Below are 17,385 nucleotides of genomic sequence, written 5' to 3' on the forward strand. Positions count from 1 at the left end.
TAAATGGGTTCATGCGTCTTCTGACGTTTTACTTCCATCATCTGAAAAAGGAGAAGTATTTTCAGTACTGAGTTACTAAACAGCTAACTGTCCACAGTCTCTGGGGCAGACTCATTTGCTCAGAGAACTGCTACTTTTTAAAGATACGACCTTTCAATGGTCAAGTAACACGAGCAGGCTATAGGAAGATAAAGCTGAACAGGAATCACACTCCATACGTGACGATTACTTGTCCTGTGCCCTCTCTGCCCCATCTGGGCACTGCCACCGGCGGCTGGCACCTGGGAGGAGGGGGCCGGGGCGCGTCCCGGCCCTACTGAGGACTCAGGTGTGCCCGGGCTTAGCGTCCTCCTCGCACCCACAAGGAGTCAGCTGAGTAATGAGGAAAACAATTCTGTGTGTTTCGATTCACGTTCTAAGGAGGAAAAACACCCTGGGAAAGATGAGAAAAGCTGGAGAAACAGGAGTAAATACACCGTGTCTTGTGCTTACGTTTCAAACAGACCAAAGCCGGCAGCTGCCTGCAACAGTGGGCCTGAAGTTCAAAACACCGCCGATTTAACAGCCCCCGTGCTGCACAAATGGTTCCTGCCTCGCGGACAGTTTTGTAGCCTTCGGCCTACAGCAGAATTACCCCCCCACCCCGCCCCAAAATAATACCAGTAATAACAAAGTACTCCAGTTGGTTTTCTGGCTTTCACTTTCATCCAGTTTCACGATGAGAATACGGACAAGGCGTTTCATTCGCCATCTCCCTTAACCTGGCAAGGACATGATGAAAGATCTCTAGCAGGAATGACTATACATATACTTTTGTTTCCAAAGCCAGTGGGTTGTGGTGGTTTTGTCCTCGCATCATTCTGCTACACTACAATCTCCTGGTAAGAGCTGACAGTTAAATGAGAAAGTTTACAGAAAGGCAGAGGGTCAGCACATGCAACCTACTGAGAGAATAATTACGGGAGAAAGGGTTGATCACGCTAAAATGCAAACTGGGACAGGACTAAGCCGGCCGCAAGTGAAATTAAGCGCTTAGGAGAACAGGACCAAGCAAGAGTCAGGAGTCTACAGCGAGTAATGTGTTGGGCGGGCGAGGGCACTGAGGTGGGCTCCACGGTTTCCAGAAGTGGCTGCCTGAAGCACAGCATGTCTAGGAACGAGGGCTGGCCGGGGCTGCTCAAGAAAATTTAATATACTCGGTATGTTGTGCTAATGATGCCCAGAAACTAAACTGAATCGGCAAGCCCTTGCAAATGCAGGTCACTGCACAAAAGTCACCTCTATCTGCTGGCCTGGCTAGAAGCCAAGAGTCCATTCTCATATAATTCTTATGGTCTCTGCCACCGTAAAACGCTTCTGTACCTTCGGTTATCAGTGTGACAAAGCGGAAAGAACGATGAGCCAGCTAGAACGCAATCTCGTCTTGAGTGCCCCTCCTGCCACTCACTGGGCATTTGTTTCCCCAACTGTAAAACAGACGGGTTGACCACGGGACCTGTAACATTCTCGGATTCTAATGCTGGTGTCAATTCTACCGATTAAGAGGTTACTACGGTAAGCACTTCCAGTCTGCACTTGGCTCAATTCGGTCGCGGCTTCACGGGGAGGTGAAGCAGTGACATTCCAATACATTTGAGTATCAATTATTAAAACTACAGCTGTCACGTAGTGACTTAAATACTTCACGGAGAACAGGGAAGCTGCTCCACCCCTCTGCCTACTCCCCCAAAGTAGGGATTCTTATCATCACACAGGTGGGAATAAAAACCTCCAACCAGGCCAGATTTACTGCTGTTACAAGTCAAGGGCACACGGGGCTCCATTTTCATTGCACTGCTGGGTTGCGCGTGGTGGGGCGAGGAAAAGGATCCACCCAAGGTTCTCTGCCAACCTACCCTCTCCTTAAGCTGCTTGCTCCTCTGGGCGACGGGCAGACACGGGCAGGGCAAGCCGTGCCAAGCGTGCCTGGGGTCCCCCTGCCGTCACGCGTCAGAGTGTGACGGGATTCTGTGACTTGGGTTCTGCCTTGGGGAATGTGGGGCCGAGGGCCTTGGGCTCAACCATACCTTCCAACCCAGCTCTTAGCAGAGACCTGCACCAGCGGGTGTGCTGGGCCTGGGGCCGGTTCATAATAAAGTGGCACTCTCGACTCTCGGGGGCAATCAGTACTTTTGTACAGGCTGACCGCAGAACATCTGCGGGAAGGGAGTAGTTGGGAGGGCAGAATTCAGCAAAGGCCACCGAAACCTTACTTCACCTCGATGCATTCTCTTAAAGGTTTCCAAGGCTAAACACGCATGTGCGGGAAGGCGCTGGGAGGACATCCGGCGCGTGCAGCCACAGCTGGGTTAACAGAAAGACCTTTTGCTTCCGGGACGACCCGTTCAAACAGCAACAGGGAAACATCTAAGTGGGGAGAAACATCTAAGTGGGGAGAAACAGAGAGATGAACGGGTGATGGTGGCTGCACGCAGCCAAGAAAAAGGCTGTTCCCAGGAGCAAGGCTGGGGTCTTCAGAGGCGGGGCTCCCCAGACGACAGACGGAAAAGACGAGAGTCACCACCTCATTCCTAACGGCTCTCGCAGGTCGGCTAAGGATGAGGATATGCGCTCTGGGCAGGGGAAATGCCTGAGATGCAAAGACTTCGGAGAGAAAGCCCGGGGGGTCAAATGGGTTGCTGTCCTCCCAGGACACCTAGTTCCAAAACTCGAACGAGAATCACAGGCTGGAAGCCTCAGGCTGAGCCTAATGACGGAATCTGTCCTTGGAGACAGAGCAGCCGCACAGGGTGTTTTCAGAGTGAACAGAAGTACCTTTCCCTGTTCCTTCCACCAAGCACAACTCCTGGACATCATCTACGAAACAAACACGAAAAGACTCTAAGAGGCCTCCGGCAGGCTGGCTAAGGATCTCAGGACCCTAGCAATAACACGGTGGGGAGTTCTCTGGGTTTCTTTGGTGTATCCCCAGTTTGGAGCTGAAGAAAGCGGCAACTCGGAAACACCAATAGGTAGAGACAAAAAAGAAAGTAAGTCCCCAACAAAAGCCCACTATTTCTGGCCAAAGCAGCAGGAAAGGGGCAGACTAACAAGACAGAAAACTTTTAGACAGTTACTGCTCCACTCCAGCCACGTACCGCAGGAAACACTGTGGCCCCACACCCACCATGCCAAGTGCAGGTACAGCCCAGACCTCCACCCTTTCACAGCTGGGTGTTGTCCCCACACCCAGATGGTGGCCGAGAGAGCCAATAGGGAAGTGGGGCTTCCACCCCTACCAGCCCAGATGGTTTAAAAAAAAAACAAAAAAACAAAAAACTCCAGGCCCAGACGGTTTCACTGAAGACTTCTACCAAATATACATATACATATATATATATATTTTTTTTTTTTTTTTAATGAATACTAACTGTACAGTTTCTTCTAGGAAATAGAAAAGAATTCCTGTCAGTGCATTATTTAAAGCTAACATTAACCTGTCCAAAACCAACCAAAGAAAGTTAAAAAAAAAACTACATGAATTCACACGTAAAACTCTAACACAAAATATCAGCTGATAAAATTCACAATATATAAAAAGAATTACATAGCCTGACCAAGGGGAATTCATTCCAGGGATGCAAGGCTGGTTCAATACCTAAAAAGTCACCCAAAACATGGACTCCAATAAATGAGTTCAACGAAGTCATGAGGTACATGACGAATACAGAAAACTTAACTGCATTTCAATATATCGGCAATGAACATGTGAATGGTGAAAAGTACAATACCATTTACAATTGTTAGGAAGGAAAAGACAGAGCAAAACGACACTCAGAGGACATGTATGACGAAAACCACAAAATGATAACAGAAATCAAAGATCTAAATAAATGGAGAGACATTCTGTATTCATGAACTATAAGACTCAACACAATAAAGATATCAATTCTCCCCAAACTGATATACAGGTTTAATGTAATTCCTATCAAAATCCCAACAAGATTTTTTGTGGATATGGACACGGCTATTCTAAAATTTACATGGCAAGACAGAACTAGAATAGCTAAAAAAGTGTGAGTGTCAACTATCCTTTTATTTCAAAAAAAAAAAAAAACTATTTTGAGGGAAAAAAAAAGAATAAAAACTGGAGGTATCTGTGTTTCAAGACCAAGACTGGATTTCAAGACACTTCACAGTCACTACAATCAAGACTGCGGTGTCGGTGGAGGGACAGACATGTTAATCAACGGAACAGAACACAGAACCCAGAAATAACCACACACAAATATGCCCAACTGAGGCACGCCTGGCTGGCTCAGTCGGTAGAGTGTACAACTCTTGATCTTGGGGGTGGGAGTTCGAGCCCCACGCTGTTAAGTATGGAGCTTACTTTAAAAAAAAAAAAATGCCCAACTGATATCTGACGAAGGTGCCAAGGCAACTGAACAGAGGAAAGACAGCCTTCTGGACAAATAGTATTAGGGAAAGAAGAGGTGCATGGGGAAAACAGACGGCAGCAGAAAACTCAGTGTAAGTCTCATACCTTATACAAAAACTAACCCAAGTGGATCGTGGTCTTACACGTGAAACCTAAAACCATACAACATTTAGGGAAAAAAACACAGGAAAAAAATTTTCAGAATCTAGAGCAAACAACAGACTCAACGCCAAAAGCACAAGCTCTAAGAGGGAAAACCGCGCTGGACGCCCTCAAAGCTGAAACCTTCTGTTCTGCCGAAGATCTGCTTAAAGATGCAAAGGCTCCACTGTACTTCCGTAAAACCTTCTTAAAAGATGGACAGACAAGCCACAACTGGGAGGAAAGACTTGCAACCACATACCCGACAAAGGACTAGTATCTAAAATACAACAAGAAGGGGCGCCTGGGTGGCTCAGTCGGTTAAGGTCCGACTTCAGCTCAGGTCACGATCTCGCGGTCCGTGAGTTCGAGCCCAGCGTCGGGCTCTGGGCTGATGGCTCAGAGCCTGGAGCCTGTTTCCGATTCTGTGTCTCCCTCTCTCTCTGCCCCTCCCCCGTTCATGCTCTGTCTCTCTCTGTCCCAAAAATAAATAAACGTTAAAAAAAAATTTTTTTTTAAATAAAAATAAAAAATAAAATAAAATACAACAAGAAGTCTTAAAACTCAACAGTTAAAACACACGCACTCAACCTAATTAGAAAATAGGCACAAGTGACACTTCACCAAAAAGGATATACAGAGGGCACATAAACACATGAAAACTATGTTCTCGGAGCGCCTGGGTGGCTCAGTCGGTTAAGCGTCCGACTTTGGCTCAGGTCATGATCTCACGGTCCGGGAGTTTGAGCCCTGCGTCAGGCTCTGTGCTGATGGCTCGGGGCCTGGAGCCTGCTTCGGGTTCTGTGTCTCCCTCTCTCTCTCTGCCCCTCCCTGGCTCGTGCTCTGTCTCTCTCTCATTCGTAAATAAATAACTAAATAAACATTTAAAAAAATTTTTTTTAAAGCTGGTGAGGATGCAGAGAAACTGGACCACTCATGCACTGTCCGAGGAATAAGAAACGGTTCAGCCATTCTGGAAGAGTCTCTTAAAAACATACATGTGCAACCAGCATACGACCCACCAGTTGTCTACCTGGGCTTTTATCCCAGCAAACTCAAACTTAGGTCCACACAAAAACCTGTGCACAAGTGTTTATAGCAGCTGTATTCAAAATTCACCCCACGCTGGAAACAATGCAGACATCCTGAGAAGACTGAAAGGTGTACACCCTGCGGTCCAACCTTGGATGGACTACTACTCAGTGGTTTGAAAGAACAAACTACTCGTCCACGCTAGAACCTGGGTGCATCTCCAGGGAAGGAGCCGGTCCCCAAAGGTTACATATGGTGTGGCTTCATTTATAAAGCACTCCTGAAATAACACCACCTGTAAAGATGGAGAAGAGATTAGTGGTTGCTGGGGGTTAAGCAGCAGGTAGGGTGGCTCTAAAAAGGCAGTATGAAAGTTCCCAGTGGTTATGGAAATATTCTATAGATTCACTGCAGTGATGTCTATATCCTGTTCTACAGTTTTGCAGAGTACTACTGGGGGAGAGTAAATAAGGGATACACAGGATCTCCATATTATTTTACATGAATCTAAAATTATCCCAAAATAAAAAGTTTAACTTTATGGTGCCTGGGTGGCTCAGTTGGTTAAGCGTTCAACTTCCTCTCAGGTCACGATCTCACGGAGCATGAGTCTGAGCCCCACATCAGTCTCTCTGCTGTCAGCCCAGAGCCTGCTTTGGATCCTCTGTCCCCCTCTCTCTCCACCCCTCTCCTGCTGGTTCGGTCTCTCTCTCTCTCTCCCTCTCCCTCTCTCCCTCTGTCAAAATAAACAAATCAACTTAAAAAGAAAAAGTCTGGGGCGCCTGGGTGGCTCAGTCAGTTAAGCATCCGACTTCAGCTCAGGTCATAATCTCACAGCTTGCAAGTTCAGGCCCCGCGTTGGGCTCTGTGCTGACAGCCCGGAGCCTGGAGCCTGCTTCAGATTCTGTGTCTCCCCCTCTCTCTGACGTTAAAAAAAGTTAAAAAAAAAAAAAAAAGTTTAATTAAGAAAATTCAGTGATTTGAGAAAGAAGACCAGAACGTCAGCACAGAACACTGGAGCAGTAATCAGGTAAAACTTTGACATGATTATGGTAATTATAAGTAGAGGTGGGGTCGGGGGGGGGGGGGCAGGGAGGAAGGCAGGAAGGACATTCCGCTGCTCGTGAAGTAGTACACCTGTCTCTAGGCCTGGTCAAGTCAAAAGCTGGCAGGCGATGAATGAGGAGTCGTGGACCTGTGAGTCCTGCGAGAGCCCACAGTCGCGCCCTTGAACCTTCGAAATCAACAGCGGCAGTAGGGTCAGTGCAGGAGTCGGCTGTGGATGGTTCCCTAACTAAGACTGCTGTGCAGGCGGGGGGAACCCTGCCCGGGGAAGGGCTCGGGAAAGCCAGAAGAGAAAGCCGGCAGCTTGCAGGCACAGGACTAACCTCCCACTGGATTCCCATTCCAGAAGGAAGAGCCGGGGTGGGAGCCACAGGGGGGTCCCTACTCGGGGGAGGCAGTCCACTCTCTCAGTTCACGGGTGGATCACCAAGAACGTGGAGGTCAGAAGAGAAAAGTACACGTTTTAAATACCTGGCCGTGGCAGGCAAGAGGGGAAAGACGGGGTTCGGGAGAGAGACTGGCACTTGAGGTGCCATTAGCTCAGCTTCCACGTTTTGTTAGAAGACGAGTGTTAAGTGCCCTTCTCAGGGAGGGGCCGGTTCACACAGCCAGACTGGTTCTTCCCAACGGAAGTCCACAAACTGCGAACTGGCCAAGAGTCTCGTGAACGGCAAAGCGGAGAAGACACAACGAAGAACCTTCCCTCTTCTCTCTTCTGTTCTTCCCGTCTGTGGCCCCAGCTCTCCCACCAGGGTCACCTGATCCCGCACCGGGTGACAGCGATGGGTGAGGACCCCTCCTGGCTCCCGCTGCATTTGAGGCCAGCACAGCACCAGCCATATGGATCTTACCAACGTCCCGGACTATGGAACAGACTCGGGGTGGGCTTAATTAAACCGAGCGCTGACGAAGCGGCAACGTTCCCACAGACCACCGCACAGGCTGGGCCGCTGAGCGAGAGACAAGGCTGGCCGCCTGGGTCTGTGGGAGAACCCTCCTCTGGCCTAGTCGGAGAAGAACAGCGATGAAGAAGGGGGGCCTTCTGGGCAAGGACTCCAGTAAGAGAAGGGGAGATGGGGAACAGGAGGAGGAGACCATGGGACACGTTTATGATGCCAACCAGTCACGCCTGGATGTGCAGGCAGCCGAGGCTTCCGAGTATAAATATGAGCTGAGTGGACACTTAGCCAGGCAGAGGTGGGGAAAGAAAAGACAACAGGGGGCGGTAGGGGGGGGAGCGGAATAAGGGGAACGTTCAGCTCAGTGCATATTTGGCCCTGGAGTTAGCTATTCTGCCATGACTCATTCCGAAGTATTCCAGGTGAAACACGTGAGCTACTCTATACACTTGTCCCAGCAAAACGCAGAAGTCGAGGCAAAGCGACCACACACACACACACACACACACACAGAAGATGTAAATCTCCTTCTCCGAGGGAAATCTCCACCCCAGTTTGACGCTAGTTTGGCTGGTGAGCCTCAACGGTCAACGGAGAACAAAAGCTAGGGGAATACACGGAAGAAGGGAAAGTCCTTTCTCTCAGCCCACATCCTTTCCCCTTCCAAGAAAACAAAGGTTCCGCAAGAGAACAGACTACGGGAGGGCAGCTCCAAATGCCAGATCCTGACCAGCGCGCACGGGTGAGGCGAGACGTGAGGAGAACCCTGTGAAGCCAGGACTCACCCTGCCACCCCACGGAGAGTACCAGCGGACGCAGAAACAAGGCAAGAGAACAAACAGAATGAAAGAAGTGGGTTTGTTTGTTTTTTTTAACTCTATCCTTTTAAGACGCGAAGAAACAGGACCCTTCTGATGAAGCAGTGACGAGGTCAGAGGGCACCCAGAAAGACCCCAGGTGCTGTCACAAGGACACAGTAGAAGAGCTATGTCAGCCGCCGCCTGCCCGAACTAGTCGGCCGCTCTGTGGAGTGCTCCACTGTCTGGGCCGAGGACACGTAACGTCCAATGCTGCAAGGATGCTCTCAAAGCTCTCTACCATTTCCACCTCCACTAAACTGCAAATCCAGAGAACAAAAAATTATTGAGGTATTCTTGATCTTTTGTTCCCCAGACTCAAATCCTACAAAGAACTCAGCAGCGGCCCTTGAGGAAACTGATCGCGGCAGCTCTAAGAGACCTCTGGAGCACAGCATCAACCTCAGGCGACAAGACAGCGGCAAATAAAGGAAAGCGGATCACCCGTGGGTCTTCACAAACAGAAGTCCGAGCCAGTAGTGGCGCAAACTAGCACCCCCTTCCAATTTCATGAGTTTCCTCGTTTGGACAATAAACCATACAGTCTCTCTAGCCTGAATTTGGTTCATTCAACACGTTCAGTTAGTTCCAAACGGTAAGTATCACGTATCTGTAAAACGCACTGATCGATCCATTGGCCAAATGGTGGCTCATGGAGAGAAGACGAGGATAGGAGATAAAAGGGCTCACTGACGTCCACTGTGACCTGCATGTCACCAACATCAACCTACACCTCAGCGCCCAAAAAAGATAATAAATAAATAAAAATAAAAATGAAAAGCTATGAAGAAACGCGAAGGCATTCTGTTCAAGCGGAGATGGTTTTCCACTTGCAGGTTAAATTCATCATACTGGGGACTATTACTGAACGTACTTCTGGACCAACGTCTCTCGTAAGCAGGCACACCATGTTAAGTGGGTACCGATAAGTCTGTTTAACTGTAAAGGGCAGTAATTGTAAGTAACAGGAATTTTTTTAAATCCCCAAACTGTCATTAATAACCAGGAACGCTGGTGATGTAACCTGATTTGAACACCTGATACAAGGGCAGGATACTATAATTGGCCCCATCTCAGACCTCCCACACATATACCGGTGACCCAACAATTAAGAACGCGTTTATCCCACATCTAAGGCGCCATAACTCAACTAGTACAGAGAGTTTCTGTCAAAAAAGACCTCGTCTTCCAAAGACGTTGTTTGTAAAATGAGACTCGTTATTTCAACGTTGTTCAAGCCTCCGAAGACAATCCTTTCCCTCGTGCGCTCGCGCACGCACACGCGCGCACACACACACACACACACACACACGTGCACTCCCATTTATAATTGAGCTCCCACCCCTAAAATCAAGGGCATCGTCTAGAGCACTCATGTCTACAGATCTGTCACCGAAACACCAAAACGTAAGGGATACTCTACTTGTCCACTCGTATCTGCAGCCTGCTGGAAGTGTGTGGCCAGCGACGTCTCGTCCTGGAAAACTTCGTTACACTCCAAACATTTCAGACTATGCCTGCAGAGCTTGGATGGGTCTTCGTCTAGAGGCATAGCTGGAATGATGGGTGTGCTGGAGGGAGCGGATATGACTGTCCCGGTGATGCCAGCCTGAATCTTCGTTACAGTGTGTGTGCCGGCTCCCGCGGAGCCTGGAAGAGTAGAGGACGAAGCGGAAGTATTGCTCGACGGAGAGACAATCATCTGATCGGCTGGGACTGGCTTTAAAATCAAGTGGGAGCACTGCATCACAACCCCCTTCTCCTTGTGCCCGCGGGCGTGGGAAAGGAGACTGCACTTGTTGTAAAAAACGAGGTTCTTTGTACAGTGGTTACACGTCACTTCGATGCGCACGCTGCGTCGGTCGTAGTGCTGGGTCAGACTCTTCTCCAGGGCAAAGGAGTCGCCACACTCCAAGCACTTGTACCCGCGGGTCGGTAACGTGATGCCTGCGTTGGCAGGAGGACTGAGGTTGGGGATGTAAACTGGAACCGGGTTGACGCTGCTCAGCACCTTGTTGAAAGCTTCCACCACGGAACTCTGCAAGGAGGACACCACCTGGACCCGAGACACCTTTTTGGGTGGTTGCGAGGCTGCTGCATTGATTATTGCCTGCTTTATTTGCTGCTGAGGTTTGGTTAGCACTTGGCGGAGCTCGGAGGTGGCCTGGGCGCCCTGAGGCAGAAGGTTAAGGTTGGCGAGGTGCACAGTCTTTGGCACGAGTTTGGCGTTGGCCAGGCTGGATGCCGGCACCACAACGGTTTGCTGCTGGATGGCATTGGCGGCTTTGATGATGGCGCTGCTGGCGCTCTGAACAGAGGCAGCAGATATGACCGTGGCTTTGACCGTCGTGTTGTTAGCGAGCTTCAAATTAATGACTTGGGATCCCGCCGTCTTCACGGCGGACACTGGGAGGAAGGCGGTTGCCACGGGCTTGATGGTGACCTGTTTGGGGGTCAGCTCCGCAGGGGCGACTGCGTTGGTGACCACCGCCGACTGCAGAGGCGCCCTGGGCGGGGAGGAGAGGACGGCAGCCGAAGCCGGAGAGGACAGGAGAGACGTCACAGACGCCATCACGGGCCCCGCCTGCTCGGAAGGCTTTTTTCCAGAGTCGAGATCGACCTCTGGCAACACCCTCGTCACTGTTCTCTTTATTTCCCCAGAAGACGTCTTAATGGTTTTTATGCGGACTTTGGGGATTGCTGGTGTCGACCCTGCGGGAGAGGACGGAGACCCCTTGCTGCTGTTCTCACTGGAGATGCTCCTGGGGCTATCGGGCTGCTTCAGGGACACTTTCTTTGTCCCGTCGATGAGGCTCTGGGATTCAGGAGACTTCTCCATGGCTCTGGGACTATCGTTTGCTTCTTTAGGTAACGGAGAGGCCCCCTGGGATTCGGTCACCGGTTCCTTGCAGGAGTCGGAAGCAGCCTTTTTAGCACTAAGTGCTGCTATTGCAGCTATACACGAGGACAGCTTGGACGATGGCTTTGACCTCGACAGCGCGACGCTGCCGAGGCTGGGTTCACTCTTCTCCGAGCTCAGCTTCCCGTCGTGGGCCCGGTTTTCAAGCACCTTTTCAGAGTTTTCCTTCAGCTTATCCTCTGCTTTTCTGGCTTTGAAAGGTTCGTAAACACTCAGATTTATGGAATTTGTTTCTGTCTCTCTCTTAACGACTCTGTTTTTATCTACATTGCCTGAAGGAGAGATTCCAGTTTTGCTCAAACCGTCCCCTCCGAGCGCCTTTGGCTTGTCATAGTCCTGCTGGGCGGCCGACCCCGGCAACACGTTCGCCCGAAAACCGGAACGCACGTCCTCTTTGTCCGGTGGGTCGTCCACTTCGATCTTCTCGTCGTCGTCAAACTCTTCAGCGCTTGAGATGGGGCTAAACTGGCTGAACGTGGAGTCTTTTAAAGTCCCCTCCGAGGCAGGCGCATCTCCCTTCAAGGACTTCGATCCATCTTTGCCGTAACTGTCGAGAGAGGACGCGGTGAGAAACCCGTTGTGCAAGCCGTTGCCAGTGGGATTGTGGCCGTCCTTCTCGGCGCCCTCGGAGGAATCGATGTTCCGAACGTTCTTCACGATGACGCTGACGCCCACGTCGGAAGAGGACGGTGTGTGGGAGTCCTCGTCGCCATGGGCGTTCTGCTTGATGTGGCTTTCCTGGTCCTCGTGTACAGACTCGATGGCTGCTTTCGGATCGACCATGTCTGGGATGTCAAATGCTGCCAGGAGGTCATCAAAGTCTGGGGTCTTCATATCCCCCATGGTCATGAATTTGATCAGATGTTCTGTTAAGCGAACAGAAACAATTCCATCAGCAAGGAAAACTTGGTAACGATGGGATAAATATCCCTATGGGATTTACACAAACACAGTGACGATGACCGGGAGACAGCAAGTTGGTAACTACCCTTCTTACAGCGAGGGGACTCTGAGTGAACAAACGTCCAGAGAACGTGGGTAAAGCCTGGGTAATCACAGCTTCAAACTGATTTCTCCAGAATGCCACACAGCATTCCCAGCATGGCACCTCTCTAACAAGAAGGAAGCTGACTGGAACCGGGACGGCACAAAGAGTAGGTTTCGACGGAACACCCAGAAAACTTGCCATGCATCACTGGACTCCTCACACTGTCTTCACAAAAAGCTATTCCCGAACCTATTTCGATCTCAACACCATTCGATTCTCCTGGCAAAATTAGCACGATTATAGTCACCACCACGTTTGGCCTCTTGCATTAAAAGGAATATATGACAATCAAAAAAGAAACCAAAAAACCAATTACAGATCTCGACCCGCCCACGGAACAAAGGAGCATCCCAACCCATCACATAATGTCTACTGCTAATAAAGTTCCACCTGAGAGTTAAAAAAAAAAAAAAAAAAAAAATCCTAGGGAGCTTATTCCATCCGTTTTTAGAATCCTACTTTCCTCTATTATGTTAGGGAAAAAAATACTCTCCTGGCAGAAAAGTATAACGTCCCTTCTTTTTCCCTCTCTGGTTCACTGCTTTTAGTGGTTAAGGTAACACACAGCCATTTCCTGATTGCCACTCATCCAGCACAGTGGTCCACGTGGCTGTGGCGGCTGAGGATGACCCTGCCATGACATTGTTCTCAGCGTGGAGCAACATGGACCCCAGGGTGTGGCAGAGCCTGGGAGAAGGGAGGTCTTCTCCTCTGCACTGGGGCTAGATGGGGGTGGAGAACATTCTGTGAATGTCAGCAACGCCCTGGGCAGTAGGAAGACACAGTTTTAGGGAAATGGACGGTCACGGCCATTACTACAGATGAAGGATCGATTACAAACACGTGAAATGCTTGGGGTCTTTAAAGGGCACCCTTTGCCCACCTGCAGAGGACACGTAATCAGATGTAACTCCACTGTGAGAGAGATCTCTCTCCTGCCTGAACCCCAGAGCACTCCACCCGTTTCCAGTATTTTCTGGTATGCAGCATGGCATACATTTGTCTCTTCGTTCCTACTAGCCTGTCAGCTGACTGAAGATGGCAATGTCTCACTCACTGTGACACCATAAATGCTACATGACTACCACGCCACAAAGTCAGGCACGAGCACACTGGATTTCTAACCGGAAGCCGGGCCTAGACCCAGCCCCCGTCACTCACTAGCTCTGGGATCCTCAGGAAGGAAGGGAATCTCTAAGGGCCTATTCCCTCTCCCTGCAGTGGATGGAGGCAAGCAACCAGGAAGAGAGGAAAAATAGGAAACAAAAAAACCAATGTAGAAGGGAAGGGGGCCATAGCTAATTTTAGGCAACATTCCATGGAAGAATCAGCCTGATTTATAGATACATATTCCTAGACTCTTTCCTTTTTTTTTTTTTTTTTTTAACTTTCTTTTTTATTTTTTAAAATTGACATCCAAGTTAGCATATAGTGCACCACTGATCTCAGGAGTAGATTCCTTAGTGCTCTTTCCCCATTTAGCCCATCCCACCTCCCAAACCCCTCCAGTAACCCTCTGTTTGTTCTCCATATTTAAGAGTCTCTTATGTTTTTGTCCCCCTCCCTGTTTTTGTATTATTTTTGCTTCCCTTCCCTTATGTTCATCTGTTTTGTGTCTTAAAGTCCTCATATGAATGAAGTCATAGGAAATTTGTCTTTCTCTGACTACTTTCGCTTAGCATAATACCCTCCAGTTCCATCCACATAGTTGCAAATGGCAAGATTTCATTCTTTTTGATTGCCGAGTAATACTCCATTGTATATATATACATATATACCACATCTTCTTTACCCATTCATCCATCGATGGACATTTGGGCTCTTTCCATACTTTGGCTATTGTCGATAGTGCTGCTATAAACATGGGGGTGCACGTGTCCCTTCGAAACAGCACACCTGTATCCCGTGGATAAATGCCTAGTAGTGCGATTGCTGGGTCATAGGGTAGTTCTATTTTTAGTTTTGTGAGGAACCTCCATACTGTTTTCCAGAGTTAGACTCTTTCCTTTTCAATACTTAACGGCTGTTCCTCATGAAAATCTGCTTTAAATCACTGAGAGATTGTCTTGCACATTTTACTAAAGTATTTAATGACTTTTTTTGGGTGGGGTGTATAATCTGTAAAAGATCGTACATTCCTAGCAAAAATAACTATACCGGGGTCAAGGTAGAATTTCTACTGAGGTGACAATATGCATCCCCGTGAAAATTCACATAAACCACAAATCCATCAGCAGTACTAAGACATCCCCCTCAGCTTGGTCACTCACTGTGGGACACATCCAAACCCTTCTAATAATCTGGGTGGGAAAAACTACTATTAAAGATGAAATCCGGGGCACCTGGGTGGCTCAGTCGTTTAAGCATTCAACTTCGGCAGCCTGGAGCCTGCTTCGGATTCTCTGTGTCCCTCACTCTCTGCCCCTCCCCCACTCACGCTCAGTCTCTCTCTCTCTCTCTCAAAAATAAAAATAAAAATACTTAAAAAAAGAAAAAAAAGATGAAGTCGGGTGATGGGTATTAAGGAGGGTACTTGTTGTGATGAGCTCTGGAGGTTGAATGGAAGTGATGAATCACTGAGTTCTCCTCCTGAGACCGACATTGCACTGTGTGTTAACTCACTAGAATTTAAATAAAAATTTGAAAAAAAAGAAGAAAAAAAATACAGATGAAATCAACACGCAGGTTCGACAGGGATGAGCTAAAGAACAACTCACCTTGCGTTCACATGTCTCAGAACAGAACTAAGAATGCCACCGCACTTTCCCTAGATGGTCGGCTTAGCCCAGAGGAAACACCCCGGGGCCAGCACTGTCTCAGACAGGTGCCTGTGGGACCGGACAGGAAACTGTATCCCCAGCATCAAACTAGAGCCCAGATAAAAGGTACGGAGGGAAGAAAACATCAACAGTTCTAGGCTAATATCGTTGTGAAAATATCCATGACAAGGCACGTCTGTGATTATGGTCTTCCTTTTAGAATGAAATTGAACATTTAAACTGCAAAATACAGGAAATGCAAACTCCATCTGCCAGATAATACCCATGAAAGAGTCCACCCACTTAGGAATAATCCCTGAATGTCACTACTGTTATTTTTAAGCAGCAAACTACAGTTAAAATGAAAACTCACCATCAAATCACCATTAGCAAAGCATCCGTCCCTGTGGTCGAACTTTACCCACCATGCTGATCGTTTATAGATCGAGGTTCTTAAAGAACTCAAGACACAGAATCATGAACTACCACCCAACTCCCACTGGAGGTGAAACGGTCTGAAAACTGTTTTGTTTTTTAATTTTTTTAATGTTTATTTATTTTTGAGAGAGAGAGCACAAGCAGGGGAGAAGCAGAGAGAGAGGGAGACACAGGGTCTGAAGCAGGCTCCAGGCTCCGAGCTGTCAGCACAGAGCCCGACGCGGGGCTCGAACCCACGGACCACGAGATCATGAGCTGAGCCGAAGTCGGACGCTTCACCGACTGAGCCACCCAGGAAACCCCTGAAAACTTTTTTTTTAAGTCACCATTTATCCAAAGCTTGGACCCAGGCTCTAGACGTCCCTGGTGGTGACTAGGCTCTGCCTCGGTCTCCCCATCCCTTTTTTACGGTGACGCGGGCTTTATGACATGTGCCCTCCTCCTGTAATTTGGGTAAACAAAACACATCATCCAGTTCCGCATCTTTCGTCCCAGAGGGCAGTCGGCTCAGGAACAAAAAGAACGCAAGAGGCCATTCAAATGCCCACGGGTGATGGGCCCGGGACACGCAATCCCAAGAAAGGATAAAAGGTCCTGCGTGAGGGGCGCCTGGGTGGCGCAGTCGGTTAAGCGTCCAACTTCAGCCAGGTCACGATCTCGCGGTCCGTGAGTTCGAGCCCCACGTCAGGCTCTGGGCTGATGGCTCAGAGCCTGGAGCCTGTTTCTGATTCTGTGTCTCCCTCTCTCTCTGCCCCTCCCCCATTCATGCTCTGTCTCTCTCTGTCCCAAAAATAAATAAATGTTGAAAAAAAAAAATTAAAAAAAAAAAAAAAAAAAAAAGGTCCTGCGTGAAACAAAGCTTCTTGAACAAATGAGAGCCTGGATCCGCAATGTAGCTGGCAGGTACCCAGGAATCCTTGGAAGGTTAGTAAATGGATCTCACCCTCTTCCTCTCCAGTTTACATGGCAGGGACCTGCCATTCGGGCTGGAGGATGGTGCCCACCACGCTGCCCGTATCTCTTCCTATCCGCCCAACTAAAGCAGAGTTAAGGTTAGGAAAACCCCAGAGAGGAACCCCGGGGTGGGGGAGAAGACATTCCTGACACAGGAGCCACTCGCTCTCTGCGGTAACGTGCCCACACACCCTGCTCTCCTGTCCACCTGTGTCGCTTCAGTTTGACACTTTCTCTTGCGGGAAGAGGGTGAACTTGAGGGTGAAACAATGGGACATTTCGAAGAGGTAAGAGGGAATTAGCAGTGGTTCTGAAAACCAGGAGTCGGCCCTCCTAGTTCACCTGAAGGATGTGAAGGTTGAGGACCCGGGACAGGCAGGACGGCGTGAGGGCAGGGCCCCACAGGAGCAGCCGTGCTGCCAGAAACCTAAGCTCACCCGGCGGTGGCCTCACCTCTGCGGGCTTGTAGAGTCGTGTTAAGGCCTCACCTCTGCGGGCTTGTAGAATCATGTAATGAATCCTGCTCTCTGTAACTTCACACTTCTTCTATGGTTTACAGAAATGTTTTCCATCCCCACAATCACGCGGGCCTCTTAGCCGTTCCCTTCCCGCATTCAGGAAGGCCAGAGCAAATTTTCCACTTGGAGGGGAAGAAGATGTTTCACTCCCTCTTCACTTCCCCGTTACATCAGGGACAAAGAGTGAGGTTTACATTTGAAAGTGTTCACCATTTTTCACCCCAATTCCCAGGTACCACTGTTTTGAAAATGTTACAAAAGTAAACTTCAGACTTCTCTTTTCAAAGGTAATAGGGGCAGCTGGGTGGCTCACTGGGTTGGCATCCGACTCTTA

The 17,385-nt window shown here is 49.0% G+C and overlaps 1 protein-coding gene across 6 annotated transcripts in view; it reads right to left on the reverse strand.

Moving 5' to 3' along the window:
- ZNF532 (zinc finger protein 532) overlaps nt 1–17,385 on the reverse strand; it is a 110,509-nt gene that overhangs the window by 49,076 nt on the left and 44,048 nt on the right. For all 6 annotated transcript variants that reach the window (XM_040478678.1, XM_040478679.1, XM_040478677.1 and 3 more), the window contains one exon: nt 9,838–12,200. In XM_040478678.1, the coding sequence (XP_040334612.1) occupies nt 9,838–12,183 (2,346 nt within the window). In that variant the 5' untranslated portion in view covers nt 12,184–12,200. The remainder of the gene's footprint in view (nt 1–9,837; nt 12,201–17,385) is intronic.

The sequence above is a fragment of the Herpailurus yagouaroundi genome, unplaced genomic scaffold (assembly GCF_014898765.1).
Source record: "Herpailurus yagouaroundi ecotype Mexico unplaced genomic scaffold, PumYag 142, whole genome shotgun sequence".
Lineage (NCBI taxonomy): Eukaryota > Metazoa > Chordata > Mammalia > Carnivora > Felidae > Herpailurus > Herpailurus yagouaroundi.